This window comes from Moschus berezovskii, chromosome 10 (genome assembly GCF_049115385.1).
Source record: "Moschus berezovskii isolate FMDL1 chromosome 10, NW_MosBer_1.0, whole genome shotgun sequence".
Taxonomy (NCBI): domain Eukaryota; kingdom Metazoa; phylum Chordata; class Mammalia; order Artiodactyla; family Moschidae; genus Moschus; species Moschus berezovskii.
In genome coordinates this window covers 102,572,573-102,587,810 of record NC_142469.1, presented here as the reverse complement: position 1 = coordinate 102,587,810, position 15,238 = coordinate 102,572,573, and the positions used below count along the sequence as shown (strand labels likewise).

Sequence of the window (15,238 nt, the reverse complement as noted above, 5' to 3'; positions counted from 1 at the left end):
TGCAGGAAAAGGATGCTGTCAGGGCAGAAGGATTTATATAGTGCTGGGGAATCCAGAGAGAGCAAACTTCATTTATTTCAGCGTTTTGAAGATAGAACTGCAGTAGACTGTGGATCCTCACAGCATATAATGAAGAAGAGAGCTACCGACATCTGTGGCAAACTCAGAGAAGCAGGAAGGAAAATACAGCCCACTCCAGTTTTGGGTTTTATTGACCTGCTGGGTTTTGATACTGAGCAGGTAAACAAGGTAACTGAAATTCTTCTGGGTACTGCTGTACTCCAAAACCACGGAATACAGACTATAAAAATTTTATGTGCCATTTATTCACTGAAATGGAGCCGACTAAAAATGTCCCATTATGCCTGTAAAATGTTCTTTCCCTGTCATCATAAACCCCAAATTACACAATGATATACGATTAATCACGGATGAATCCATTAATCACATAGTATGTAATTAATATCATAATAATCATTAATGTCATTAGCAATCAATATCATATTAGGGTTTGGGGAGACCAATTTCGGAAGGGACCACAAAAATATTTTAGACATCAGAATGGCACTTTGACCCCGCAGTTCATCAACAGAGCAGTTCTAAACCCATGAGCATGATTTAAAATAACACAGCACAGTTAGGAGTAATGAAGAGAGAGAAAGAGAGCCACAAACACAGCATGCTTACTTGGTGGTAGAGCAACAATGAAGGCTTTGGAATGAGGCCCCAGTCCTCTCCTGTTGGCGGCCCGGATTTTGAAAAGATAGCGTTCCCCAGGCTGCAGACCTTCTACCCGGGCAGATGTCGTCTCTCCAGGGAAGGTGAGGGACTTCGCTCCAAATGGTTTGAGAGCCGGGGCGTATGAAAGAATGTACTCTGAAATGATTTGGCAGACGGTTGGAAGGAGGAAACTGAAAACAGTCCCGTGTCCAGCAGACAGACTGTACGGGCAGGATGAATTAGAATGCGCATTACTAAAATTAATACTCTAGCTATGCATGCCAAGTCAGCAGCTGGAGCATAAAGACACAGTAGGAGGTGAACAGGCGACTCAATCAGGCCGCCAGTCAATCAGCTGGCAATTTTCCATTTACTGCACACTCAGCATATGGACCCCAGGAGGCCAGTCTTCACACAACATACCAAAAATATTTACACTGTTTGGGCTTCTTCCTCATTGTGTTTATTTACTAATTTACCATGACAGAATATAACCAGAATAGAAGAAGTCAGGGGCGGGGGGAAAAGAAAGACAACTTCTAGGAACTGATTCTGAATAGCTGCTGACACCTCTAAGAGTTCCATTTTATGAATAGGGGCTGTTTGTATGTGTACATTAAGCCAGATAAATTCCATATTTGAAATATAATTTCACTCTTGTAATAATTAGGAAAGTTCTTATTTGAAAAAGGATTTTTCAGTTTTTAAAACTGTAAAGATAAGTTGCTGAGTTGTACGTAGACTTATGTGATGTTTGATGTTTCCCTATATCTACAAACATATTATGCCTTGGGCTTTGAAAATCATAGCAAATTCAGTCCAAGGAACTAATATATCTCTGCACTTACACAGAAATACTGCAACATAAGGAAGTCATGTTTTGAAGCCATCCATTCCAAGGCTTCAGTCCCATGGTTGGATGTCATCATTGACTCATTGGACATGAGTTTGAGCAAACTCAGGGAGATAGTGAAGGACCAGGAAGCCTGGCCTGCTGCAGTACATGGGGTCGCAAAGAGTCGGACACAGCTTAGCGACTGAAAAACAAGGTTTTGAAGCATAATTTTCATCCTCAGCTAAAAACTGTCATGAATATTTTCCTGCCAGTAACTCAAGGTTTATAACTTACTGAGTTAATATGTGTAGGAGCTAACCAAGGTGGGGGGAGGAAAGAATTACACAATAACCATGCAACCATCATACTTCTTAGGGAAGCATGGATGGTCTTTCCTTTTTCCCTAAGCTCTAATCTTTAAAAAGTACATTAGTTAAAAAACTTTCATCCAAAAATCCTTTTCAGCATTTGTCTGAAAAAAAATAAATAAACCAGCATTCTTTTCTTGTTGAAAATGAACAAACTAGTCATTTGTGGTGGTCAAAAGTAACAATTTAAAAAACCCACTGTCTATAAAATTTTGTAATTCAGATTGTTTTTATGGATTCAATTCATCTGGAAAAAATTTGACCATGTCAAAGTATACTCTTTTATTATATTTTCTTTTTCTCAGATGTAAAAAATGCCCCAGGATAATTGTGAATTTACAATTCCACCACTACACCTTTAGGTTAGTGAGGTACATGAGTTCTTTTGGACATAAAAACTCAGTAGCTATTATTACTTCTGGGAATATTTAATTGACTACCAGGGAGTTTCTTTTGCCAAAGAGCTATAAATGTAAAGTCAGATGTGGGAATGGAGGAAAAAAGTAAGTAGCATGGTAATAAGGTCACCAAGGAACAATAATTGACTTTTTTTAATAACTGAAAAAGGTAGTCAGCTAAAATATGTTTTTATTCAGGTTTCAGAAGTCTTTTCAGCATCATGATAATAATACAGAAGCCAATGTTCAAATTGTCATAAAAAGAATGATTAAAAGGGGCTAACTGTTTCTTCATTTATTTCTGATTTATTGCAAAAAAAAAATGAGCAAGAATAGTACAATATATTCTTTAAAAACCTAGAAAGAAAGCATTGAATTTTAGAAAATACTTTCTTCTATCTTCTGTAATTTTTACTGTCTCATTAAAAGATATCCTTATAGATTAGCAAAGATAACTTAAGGTTGAATACAAAAGAGAATCATCCATTTTCTTTAATTAAGAAATTCTCAAAGGAGATCAGTGATAATTTGCTAAATTGTCTTCAGCTTACACAAACTTTGCATATTAAAGTTTTCTTCCAAAATCAAGCTACAATAAAAAGTACCCTTAGAGTACATTTGTATAGTTGAACCCTAACCGTCAATTGTCATTTAATTGCTAAGTTGTGTCTGACTCTGCAACCCCATGAACTGTAGCCTGCCAGGCTCCTCTGTCCATGGGATTTCCCAGGCAAGAATACTAGAGTGGGGTGCCATTTCATACTTCAGAGGATCTTCCTGACCCAGGGACTGAACCCACGTCTGCTGCGTTGGCAGGCAGGTTCTTTACTGCTGAGCCACCTGGGAAGCCTAACCCTTAATATCACTCTTTTAAATGTCTCCAAGTAGATTTCCAAAAGGTTTCTGAATGTTTTTACATTAAAAAGAAATTATTTGTGCTTTTATTTAATGTTCTCAACAGACTATTTTAAAATTTATCTAGTTGTGACTATTTTATTCTGTTTTCATTTTTTTAATCTACAGTATTTTTTTTCATGTTTTAAAAATATTTTTTTCATGTTTCATATTTTTTTCATTTTTTTCCTTCAAATCCCATCCCCCCCAAAATTCAATTGTTCAAAATGTTGACAAATAGGGGGGGGAAATCTATACAACATTTTAATTTTCAAGGAGAAAGGGGCAACTGAGGAGGAGATGGTTGGATGTTATCACAGACTCAATGGGTATGAATTTGAGCAAACTCCAGGAGATGGTGAAGGACAGGGAAGCCCATGGGGCTGCAAAGAGTTGGACACGACTGAGCGACTGAACTGAACTGAACTGAACTGATTCAAGACATTTCTGAGCCCGTGGGGCTCCTGCTCAGCCTGACCTGCCATGATCCCAACTGGCACAATGAAAAGATCCGTAGAATGGAAAACAAGGTGTCACTTTGTTTGGTTAAAGGTTACGATGTCACATCCATTCAATTAACAACAGCCCTCTTGATAATAGTATCAAAATCCCTGCATACAGGGGGCGATGGAAAGCCATCTGCACGATGACCCCGATCTGACTGACAATGAAAACCTTGCTGAAATCCTTGTCCACTGGGTTGGCATTCCAAATCCGTATGTTAACTTCCCTGTTGCTTTGCAGTTGCCAAGCCTGCGATTAGAACCGGTGTTTATCAGAGTCAACGCACACAGTTCTCTTTGGGTATTTCACCCCCATGTGTGCCTTATACTCTCAGTCGTGAGGTTCCTACCTTTCACTTTCCCCTCGGTCTCAGGCAGAGCATCCCAAGCTACAGTGACAGCTGTAGGCTTGCCATTGACTGGCCAGACGTTCAAATTTTCAGGAGCTGTGGTAGGAGCTACAAAAGGACAAGAATCCAAGGTTTAAAAAGGCCCTTATGGCTGTTATAAAAGTAAATGACATATGGTCCCTACATACATATGTTTCATTTCAGAGCTACTGTGTTAATTTTTATTATACATGAGAGAAAATTCTCCACTTGCTGTCTGTGTATTTAGCAGTTTATGTCAGCTTTACCAACTCATAGGGCAAGGAGGTTAGACACACATTGGGAAATGTTTTTAGAAATTCAGAATTTCTCTCATTGCCGAATACTGAAATATACAAAGAAGAGTACAATCCAGTTCCAACTTCCTCTGGATAAAATTTTGGGGTTGTTTTCTGGACAAAGTTTTTAAAGACATAATTTAAAAGATAATAATTGCAGCCTTGAGTATAGAACAAATTTCTCCCCCAGAATCAAGCACAACTTGAGCCTTAAGAAAGGAGAGTCTCTCCAATACTCTGGAGCCAAGTGTTTGTTACTCAGGGGTGTTCACACGGACAGCGGGGATTTATGAAGGCTCCACGTGGTTTTAATGCACTCCACATGATAGAAAAACATGCTCAGGAAAATAGCCAGTAAAGGATAAAGCATGGACCCAAGGAAGCCTCTCACGAGATTTAGGGGTAGTGCTACTTTGAAAAATGCCTCTCCTGGCCATGATCACTATGGCTCCCTGAAGTGTCTTTAAATCTCCTTTTAGAGGTAATTCCCAAGTTGCAAGTTCAAAGGCCATTCTGAATACAGACCAGACTCCGGTGTTCTCTGGAAGACAGATGTGCTCCACCTGCCGTCTCGTTCGCCCTGGGAAATGCGGACTGCAAACTCATACATGGTGTCTGGAATCAGGCTCTCAACCAGCACGCGCCTGCCAGAGGCCTGCTTGTAGTCCCACCTCGCCAGCTCCCCCTTTTCCCGGTAGCGCACGGTGTACTGTCTGTAAGAAAATGCAAAGCAGCGACACACCCAGCTGACCGGGTCTCTGCAGGCAGACACTGGCGTCCTTGATGTTCTCCCTTCCCCGAAAGCGATGGCTTCGGGAGGTGAGTGGTGAAATCAAGAAGAGAAAGTTCTAAACTTGTGATTTTGTTATTAGTTCAAAGAATCTACTTAAGTTCCAGAGAGGTGTGTCTAAAGTAGCCCAGGAATGACAAGAGCTTAGTGTGTTTTCAAGACCAAAACATTTTATTGCTCAAAAGATCAAGCAGAGATTAAAAGGGAGGGATAAGGGGGGACACTTTTGATGAGGCAAGTGCCTTATTAGGGGTGTGTGTGTATGTGGTGTGTGTGTGTGTGTCAGTGTGTATGTGTGTACGTGTGCATGGTGTGTGGGAGTGGGGTGTAGGGGGTGTGTATGAGTGTGTGTGTATACATGGTGTGTGTGTGTACGTGGTGTGTGTGTATGTGGTGTGTGTGTACATGGTGTGTGTCTGTATGCACGGTGTGTGTGTGTATGTGGTGTGTGTGTATGTGTTGTCTGTGCATGTGTATGTGGTGTGTGTGTGTATGTGGGAGGGGTGTGTATGTGCTGTGTGTGTGTGTACCTGGTGTGGAATGGGCAATAGTAAGAACCAGATCCAGCCTAAAGCACCTTGGCTCTCCAGAAAAGAAAGACAAGAAGACTCACTAGGTACCAAAGCAGGCGTGTTTTCTATGCGTTCTGTAAGGAAAGGCAGCCTGCAGCTCTGAGTAGACTTATTACCGTGAGATGGAACAAGAACAGACAACAGACGGAGCAGGAGCGAGAAGCTTGTAAGAGGAGCTCTGCTGTGTGCTTATCAGGCAGAGGAGCACCAAATGACCCAACACAGTCACACTCGTCAGTCCCAGGCAGAAGACACCCTCAACACGCGACGTTACGAGTTACAAACACCATTTATTGTTGTCAGTCGCTCAGACGTGTCCGACACCAGGCTTCCCTGTCCTTCACTGTCTCCTGGAGTTTGCTCAAATTCATGTCCATTGAGCCGTTTTTCTCGGGAGTTTTCTTTGTGGCCACCTTACAGTAGACGCCATTTGATTCCTTAATAGTGTGCTACTCATTATGATATTTCATGAGTTAGGATAAGACTGTCGTGTCCAACTCTTTGTGACCCCATGGACTATACAGTCCATGGAATTCTCCAGGCCAGAATACTGGAGTGGGTAGCCTTTCCCTCCGGGGGATCTTCCCAACCCAGGGATTGAACCCAGGTCTCCCGCATTGCAGGCAGATTCTTTACCAGTTGAGCTACCAGGGAAGCCCTCAGTTGCAGACACAGCTCACCAATTAGCAGTAAGAGTTCTACTAAGAAAATTCAAGTCTTCTTTTGTTTTCATCAGGATGTTGGAAATCAAATTCCATGTTGATCAGGAACACTTCCTGCTGGGGGAGGCCCTATGGCTTGGGAGAGAACCACTATGCATCTTCTGAGGTCTCTGACAAGAAGCGTATGTCTTTTTTTACTAGCAGACAGTGACAGAAGCTCCAGCTAGAACAAATAATATAATATATATATATAATGTAGAATAACATCTATATGCTTTATATATATATATATACACTCAGCATTATATTCCATTCATTTTCTACAGTATATTCACTTTTCCTGGTTGCAAATAGGCTAAAAAAATAATATATAATGACTAGACCACCAAGTCTTTGGCTTTCTCTTGGCTGTGTGCTTTCTCTTGGCTGTGTGTTAGTCATTTAACGCACATTTTTATGACTGCTGGTCTACCACTAACTAGAAATGGCATTCACCAGTGGCCACTTTGCTGACAAAGGTCTATATAGTCAAAGCTATGGTTTTTCTGGTAGTCCTGTAGGGATGTAAGAGTTGGGCCATAAAGAAGGCTGAGTGCTGAAGAATTGATGCTTTTGAACAGTGGTGCTGGAGAAGACTTCTGAGAGTCCCTTGGACAGCAAGGAAATCAAAACCGTCAATCCTAATGGAAATCAACTCTGAATATTCATTGAAAGGACTGATGCTGAAGCTGAAGCGCCACCTGATGAGAAGAGTCAACTCATTAGAAAAGACCCTGATGCTGGGAAAGACTGCAGGCAGGGGGAGAAGGGGTCGACAGAGGACGAGATGGTTGGATGGAATCACTGACTCAATGGACATGAGTATGAGCAAGCTCCAGGAGATGGTGATCGACAGGGAAGCCTGGTGTGCTGCAGTCTGTGGGGTTGCAAAGAGTTGGACTTGACTTAAGGACTGAACAATAACAGTGGCCTTTTTAACACAAAAATTATTTTAACCTCATGACTGGTTTTTCCTCCATTACTATTGCAAATGACCATAAAAACCAGAAGAGCATAACATCATGGATTAAGACAAAATAAAGCACATTTTGTTACATATGTATAGATGAGCTGGACGGGAAGCCATGCAGCGTTTGAATACTATTTCAAGAGGAGTCACTCTGAACAAGACATTAGACACATGCCTACCACTCTACACAAGACCCTTCCTGCTGCCACTATCTCCAAACACCAGGAAGACGGTAAGGCTCTTCTTCCTAAGATGGACACACATCCTCTGTGCCTGAAAAGAACATTCAAGAGACAAAGCAAAACTTGGGGCAAAGAATGAAACAGAATCTAGGAAAATCCAAGACACAAGATCAGACTATGAACAGATGAGGTGTGAGGGCCTGCTGTGTGTCTTCAGTTCAGTTCAGTTCAGTTCAGTCGCTCAGTCGTGTCCAACTCTTTGCGACCCCATGAATCGCAGCACGCCACGCCTCCCTGTCCATCACCAACTCCCGGAGTTCACTCAAACTCATGTCCATAGAGTCGGTGATGCCATCAAGCCATCTCATTCTCTGTCGTCCCCTTCTCCTCCTGCCCCAAATCCCTTCCAGCATCAGAGTCTTTTCCAGTGAGTCAACTCATCACATGAGGTGGCCAAAGTATTGGAGTTTCAGCGTTAGCATCAGGCCTTCCAATGAACACCCAGGATTGATCTCCTTTAGAATGGACTGGTTGGATCTCCTTGCAGTACAAGGGATTCTCAAGAGTCTTCTCCAGCACCACAGTTCAAAAGCATCAATTCTTCGGGGATCAGCTTTCTTCACAGTCCAACTCTCACATCCATACATGACCACGGGAAAAACCATAGCCTTGACTAGACGGACCTTGGTTGGCAAAGTAATGTCTCTGCTTTTTAATATACTATCTAGGTTGGTCATAACTTTCCTTCCAAGGAGTAAGCATCTTTTAATTTCATGGCTGCAATCAGCATCCGCAGTGATTTTGGAGCCCCCAAAAATAAAATCTGACACGTTTCCACTGTTTTTCCATGTATTTCCCATGAAGTGATGGGACCAGATGCCATGATCTTTGTTTTCTGAATGTTGAGCTTCAAGCCAACCTTTTCACTCTTCTCTTTCACTTTCATCAAGAGGCTTTTGAGTTCCTCTTCACTTTCTGCCATAAGGGTGGTGTCATCTGCATATCTGAGGTTATTGATATTTCTCCCGGTAATTTTGATTCCAGCTTGTGCTTCTTCCAGCCCAGCGTTCCTCATGAAGAACTCTGCATATAAGTTAAATAAGCAAGGTGACAATATACAGCCTTGACGCACTCCTTTTCCTATTTGGAACCAGTCTGTTGTTCCATGTACAGTTCTGACTGTTGCTTCCTGACCTGCATACAGGTTTCTCAAGAGGCAGGTCAGGTGGTCTGGTATTCCCATCTCTTTCGGAATGTTACACAGTTTATTGTGATCCATACAGTCAAAGGCTTTGGCATAGTCAATGAAGCAGAAATAGATGTTTTTCTGGAACTCTCTTGCTTTCTCCATGATCCAGCGGATGTTGGCAATTTGATCTCTGGTGCCTCTGCCTTTTCTAAAACCTGCTTGAACATCTGGGAGTTCATGGTTCACATATTGCTGAAGCCTGGCTTGGAGAATTTTGAGCATGACTTTACTAGCGTGTGAGATGAGTGCAATTGTGTGCTAGTTTGAGCATTCTTTGGCATTGCCTTTCTTTGGGATTGGAATGAAGACTGACCTTTTCCAGTCCTGTGGCCACTGCTGAGTTTTCCAAATTTGCTGGCATATTGAGTGTATACCCACATCTAATCTGCGGGAATGTGTACCACCCACAGATTCAGCTAGATTGTCCTAGAACAGTCTACCTGTCAGCTACAAAAGAGGTCGGCGTTCACGTATGTCTGACAATACAATCATCCAAATAAATACATGTCTCTTCAAGGCCAGAAAAACCACGTCTCTTATACAGAAAATAAAGACATAGAGGGAAAAGTACCTTGATGCAACAACTTTCTTCTGTTTTTCCAAAACAGGGTCCACCCAGGCTACTAGCACAGACTGGGATGACATAACCCGGACGTTGATGTCTTCAGGTACGTCCAGCTCATCCTCTTCTGCAACGACAGTGTGGCATGTGGAAAGGCTGTCCCTACAGCAGGCTCTGCCCTGAGTCCTGCTGGCCCCCAGAGCCTAGTTTTTAGATTGTTTACGCTTGATTTAGATAAAATAAAATGAATAGGAAGTCAAGCAATTATTTGATTGGTCAACGCAGAAAACCAAAAATCTCCATTCTTTCTCTTCTTAAACACATTCTAAGCTGCCTAACCCAATCAACATAAGGACAGTCGTGCAAAAGGAGATGCTTTGCCTTGGTCAGAGATAGTCCAGATCACTCAGAGCTTTCTCAGTAAACACTCTGAGTTTCTGGGAAATAATAGTATTTCTACAGGAAGCAAAAGTTTGGGGAAGAAAAGTTCAAATCAGAGCATTTCCTGGGTGATTACGGCATGAATAAAAATTCTCGCTCAACAATTGCACAAATCACATTGAGTTCAGTGTCCTCACAATTTAGAATATATGATTCCAAAGCAGATTAAATGTTATATTCAGATAGAAAAGAGAATTCAGTTTGCCAGTTTCCAATGGACTACAGTACAGTCACAAAGTTTATGTGCAATCTAACACTGAGACTCACAAGATGTCTTCAGTTTTGCTTTTCTTAGTCTCTTGGAGTTTTGCGGTTTTTTCATTTGTTTTGTCTTTTCAACTTTCAAGGATCATGTTTCAAAAGGTTGTGGCTTTCACTACAAGCAGGGGAAGCTAACCATGTAGCCTTTAGAAAAGTGATACAGGGACTTCTTCTAGAGCAGCAATTAAAGAATTTTTTAAAAGTGAAACATAATACATGTGTGACTTTTGTTATACAATGTACAATTACAGTAACTATCAATATAAGATTATACCATATAAATATATTATTTACATAAATTGTGAATTCACGAATATCATTATGTCATGGGTTGCCTCTTTAAACTAAGGCACACGATCCAGAAAAGGTATACGTTATTTGTTACTATATATGACTGACATAAAAAACATCTGTGAACAGATGTGGAAACACTATCCCTAGGTAAGTTGCCAATGATCAGGCGATCAGCAAGCCAGTTCCACATTTTTCCTCGCTCTTCTCAATGCCATTTTTAGGCAGTCTTAGCTGAAACAAAGTGTGAGGGCATATCTTGTGTGCTGCCCGGTCCACACCTACCCTTCTCTCTCTTTGTTCCCAGTCTGTCACCAAGGGCAATTTATGCATGGATCAGACCCTGCCTGTAAATGGAATAAATGCTTGGGGCTATCATGACAAATCTGAAGCCATTCAAATATACACAGGGATAGATTGCATCACAGGAACACTCTAGCCTCTGAGTAGAAAAGAAACCCTCGTGCCTCCAACATGTGACCAAGTCTTCCCCCCTGTTGCCCCTTATACCCAATAAAATCCATGTACGTCATCAACCGGCCAGCATCATTGGAAAACATCCAAGCCCTAGAGCACTTGACCAGATGCGTCCCTGGAGACATACCTGAAATCTTCCGCTTCGTTAGGGCAGCCCTGTAGACCGGCTGACTCTGCCCCCGGGAGTTCATGGACTGCAGAGAGACCACGTACACCGACTCGGAGGCTGTGGACCAACAAGCAAGGTATGAGGTTCTGCCCTGGTTCTCTGGAAAGCACACCCCTGCTTGTCCGTGTCTCCCTCCCCTTACCACCTTCCCTTCTCATCTTATTGGCATTCTAACTTACTCAGGACAACTACAGATGAGACTGAGAACTGTAGGAACTAAACTCAAAAAGAACACGATTTATGTCAGGAAGTGGTTTTTACGCAGAACTCCTGAAAAAAATCAAGTTTGTAACACTTGGATTCCCAGAACGTTAAATGTCTCAACATTGGAGTCCCTTCAGATCTGTTAATCTCTTGGCGCTACTGACAAGCACACCAAATGTCAACAAAGAAAAATTTTACTGTTTCAATCTCACAATCCAGGAATGTGTATAAAGAACTAAATGTGAAAAACAGTGGTTCATCGTTTATCAGGAACCACCAAGAAAAGACCAGTTTCCCATGACGGACTCTCCCGCATGTCTGCAATATAATTATTTAAGTTCTTGATTTGCTGAATGCCCAGATTTTGGATTTGCTGTGCTCTCCAGGTCAGTGTGGCCTGAGATGGTCTCCAGGAGCAGGCTGCACTGCAGTAAACCGTAACGCCGGCTTGTGTGTGCCGGCTCTAGTCTCTGTGTCGGGTTAAGCATTTTATCTCACTCCTCACTGAGTACCGACAAAGCCCCATGAGGAAGCCACTCTCATCATCTCCTTTTCATGGATGAGGAGCCAGCTCAGTGGGGTGAGATGACCCCAAGGACATGGCCCAAATGCTAGGCTTGTCTCGGACAAGCCCTGGGCTCTTACTAACATAGGTGAGAGGGGACAGAGAGCCCAGAGCCCACGGGACACTGACCCTGGACTGAGAAAGCGCCTGACAGCTGGGCATGCCACAATTCACCACTTTTTCACAGAAATATCAGAGACCCAGGGGTATAAAAGCACACTTCTTCCTGTGCTCCTTTACCATTGAATACAGTAGAAACAAAACTTCCAAAATGAACGCAGCATCACCATCCAAGGGACCCCTGGGACCGCAGGTCGCAGCCCTGCTCATCAGAGCCACCAACTCCCCTCACTTCCTGACCTCAGTGTGACGTGGCAGAAACTGACTCCCGAAGGTCCATGGAAATGTCCTGAAGGACTCCAAAGGCTCGTTCCTCTTTACTGTCCGGCTCCCACCTCCTCTGGGCTGGCTACCTCCTCCCCCTCCGTATTCCCACCACCTGCGGGGGCCTCCTCTGATGACAAGATTCAACACTGGCGGCCCCTCCCAGAGGCCAGAGAGCCGCCTGTCCCTGACACTTCTCTGTCCCCTGCAGCCGCTTTCACAACAGTGAGCTCTACGCACTCTGGGTACTGTCTGCCCCTGTAGGGGACTGTGGGGGGCCGTGCCAGGATGGTGCCTGACTTAGAATATGCCCAAGAAGACATGTTTCATGAATGACTCCGAGGGCAGGGCTTCTGCTGATGGGACCACAGGCCCATTTTTCTCCAAGTTTCCTTAAAGTTTGGCCATTCCCTGCAGTACCACGCTTTCCATGGCGTCTCCGTTACCAGTGGAATTAAAATCCTACGCAGGATAAAGTAAGGAGTCTGGCGTCCTCAGACACAGCAGGCCACTCCGACATTCCCAGGAATTCACGTCGCCTCATCCTCCCGGCCAGGATGAGCTAGTGTCCAGTGAGACCTCCTCCTATGTGATCACGTAGATCTTCACGATGGCAAATCCAATACTTTTTATTTGGTGAACATTCCAAAACTAGCAGGTGGAGTCCTGAGCTGTCCATTCAGGCGAGGACTGGGGCCTACCCCTGACCTCAGTGCCAACATTTGCTCAAGTTCAGGAAGCCAAATTAAAAAAAAAAAATCCTTCTGCTCTGCTCAAGTGAGCCAGGGCTTCACTACTAAGGAAACACACAGTTAACAGAACCAGTCAGATGAAAAATTCGTCAACACCAAAGGACACTTTAATGTGTGGTGCCTAGGAAAGAACTTCGGGCAGTGAAAACTCTCCACTTGCACAATGCTCACCTGCAGTGTCAGAAACGCAAAGATGGGGACTCGGCTCTTCTGCTGATGTTCTGGGTAGAATTTGGCCCGACTCCCCAAAACCGCCACATGACCTGCACAGCACAACCACTCAGGGCTAGGGGTAGGCCCAGGAATGGATGGATACAAATGAGGTGTCAGGCCTCTGGCTCTGGGTCTTGCTGCTAATCCAGAAGCCAGCCTTCACAAAACATGGACCTCTCAGATTCCTCCAGTCTCTCTTGCAACCCCTAGTGATTTTACGTGGCTTTGGAGCAGACAGATAGGTAGTCTCTTCTGGCTGGAAAAAGCCTGGCATCTATTTTAAGGCTTCAATGCCATGCCCGGCTCATGGCTGCCTGTGCCACCATGTGGAGACCCCGTAAAGCCCACAGGATGCCAGGCCAAACCTGCCCTAGCAACACTCAACTGACTTTTCCAACAGTAGGTGTCTGAGCAGAGCAGTAAGGTAGCTGCCATGGATCTTTCGGGGAGGAAATCCAGCCTGGCTTCCCGCTCAGCACCTCCAGCAGCTCAAACCTGCCCTGGTCAGTCTCTGGCCCCTCATCGCGTGTGCTGGGAGCTGGGCCACGACTGCGTCGTGATAAGACCATGGTATCCCCCTGGAGTCTCAGCAGGACCCAGTAAAATCACACCCTCTTCCTCACCTGAGCACTGATTCAGTTAGGAAGGGAACAAGACTAAGCAGGGGGGCCACAGTATCTCTTGCTGGTTCACACCAAGCTGGAGAACTTGGGGCAGGTGCCCTTTCTGATACCAAACCCCAGAGGCAGACAGACCTCATGGCCCGAGCAACCCTGGGCCCTCCACCACTCTGGCACAGAGGAGTGGAACAGACTGTGCTCTGCAGCCCAGCTTCCCCTACAGGATGCGGAAGGAAGGGGCCCAGCCACGCCTGCCCAGTGCCTCCTGCCAGACTCATCATGTAGATAAGGGGGTGCAAAGGAAGGCAGAAAAGCAGCAGTGATCGAGGAGTGCTGCAGGGTTTCCACCCCCAGGGGATACCAGGAGCAAGGGGTCATCGCTGCCCCACCTCGGAGCATGGCCCCTGTCCACTCTCCAGGCCTGCTGATGAGCAAGGCAAGCAGGTCTCGAACCAGGCAACCGAGCTCATAACCTCTCCTGGCAAACATTCCTGGAGCCTCTGCGGCCGATGCTGTGATGCCTCCTTCACCCAGTGAGCGTTTGCAAAGAGGAAGGAGGGCAGACTTGGTCCACAGGCTCCATCAGCGGCCACCATGCTTCATCTCGATGGGACCCAAGGTCCAGTGCCCCAGGATCTAAGATGAAGCTTAAAAACCTAAACGATGGGGCTTCCCTGGTGACTCAGTGGTAAAGAATCTGCCTGTCAAGGCAGGAGACATGGGTTCGATCCCTCATCTCTGGGACAATCCCACAGGCCTCAGAACAACTAAGCCCGTAGGCCACAACTATTAAGCCTGTGCTTTAGAGTCCACAGGCCACAGCATCAGCGCGACCCCCGTCAGGAAGCCGCTGATAGGCACTTGCTGGTGGCCTTGTCCCACCGCTGATGGAAGGTGAGAAGGATGGAGGTGTGGAAGGAGGGCTGAACAGTGAATTTCTGAATAACTGCAACACCTGGAAAATGAACATCACAGCCGAAAGACAACGTTCTGTTCAAAGGAGCTTCACAATCTAAAAATGATCGCCAAGATCATTAAGACATCAAACAGCAATGAACATGAAACTCACCTAGCTTTTTGATTTCATGCGTTCGCTCATCTCTCGTCAGTGGGACGTAATTCATCTTCCGGCCACTTTCTCCATAGCCCAGAAGGAAGCCCCGGGATCGCCGTGGACTCTTGGCTCCAGAGAGGCGCGGTGCCTTCCACGCCACGGACAGCCGGTCGTCGGAGGAGCGGACTCGGACCCGCAAGGGCTTGTTGGGCACGTCCTTTTCTTAAAGAGGACATGACACAAGACTATTAAACAGCAAACCCCGGAGCTCCCAACAGAGGATGGATGCCCAAAGATGGATCCATGACAATCAGCAGCTGGGCTTAAAACATCCACTTTGGGTAACCAGTTCTAGTAAGAACATTCTTCCCCCAAGGGCATCGACACTCAGTGTCC

General features: G+C 44.7%; 1 protein-coding gene across 1 annotated transcript in view; it reads right to left on the bottom strand.

The window, feature by feature from the left end:
* Positions 1–15,238, bottom strand: part of FNDC1 (fibronectin type III domain containing 1) — a 109,107-nt gene that overhangs the window by 43,268 nt on the left and 50,601 nt on the right. Inside the window, exons 5-10 of the mRNA XM_055433027.2 lie at positions 14,858–15,064; positions 11,009–11,107; positions 9,421–9,538; positions 4,911–5,098; positions 4,069–4,176; positions 688–876 (exon numbers count right to left, since the gene is read on the bottom strand). Of these exons, the coding sequence (XP_055289002.2) occupies positions 688–876; positions 4,069–4,176; positions 4,911–5,098; positions 9,421–9,538; positions 11,009–11,107; positions 14,858–15,064 (909 nt within the window). The remainder of the gene's footprint in view (positions 1–687; positions 877–4,068; positions 4,177–4,910; positions 5,099–9,420; positions 9,539–11,008; positions 11,108–14,857; positions 15,065–15,238) is intronic.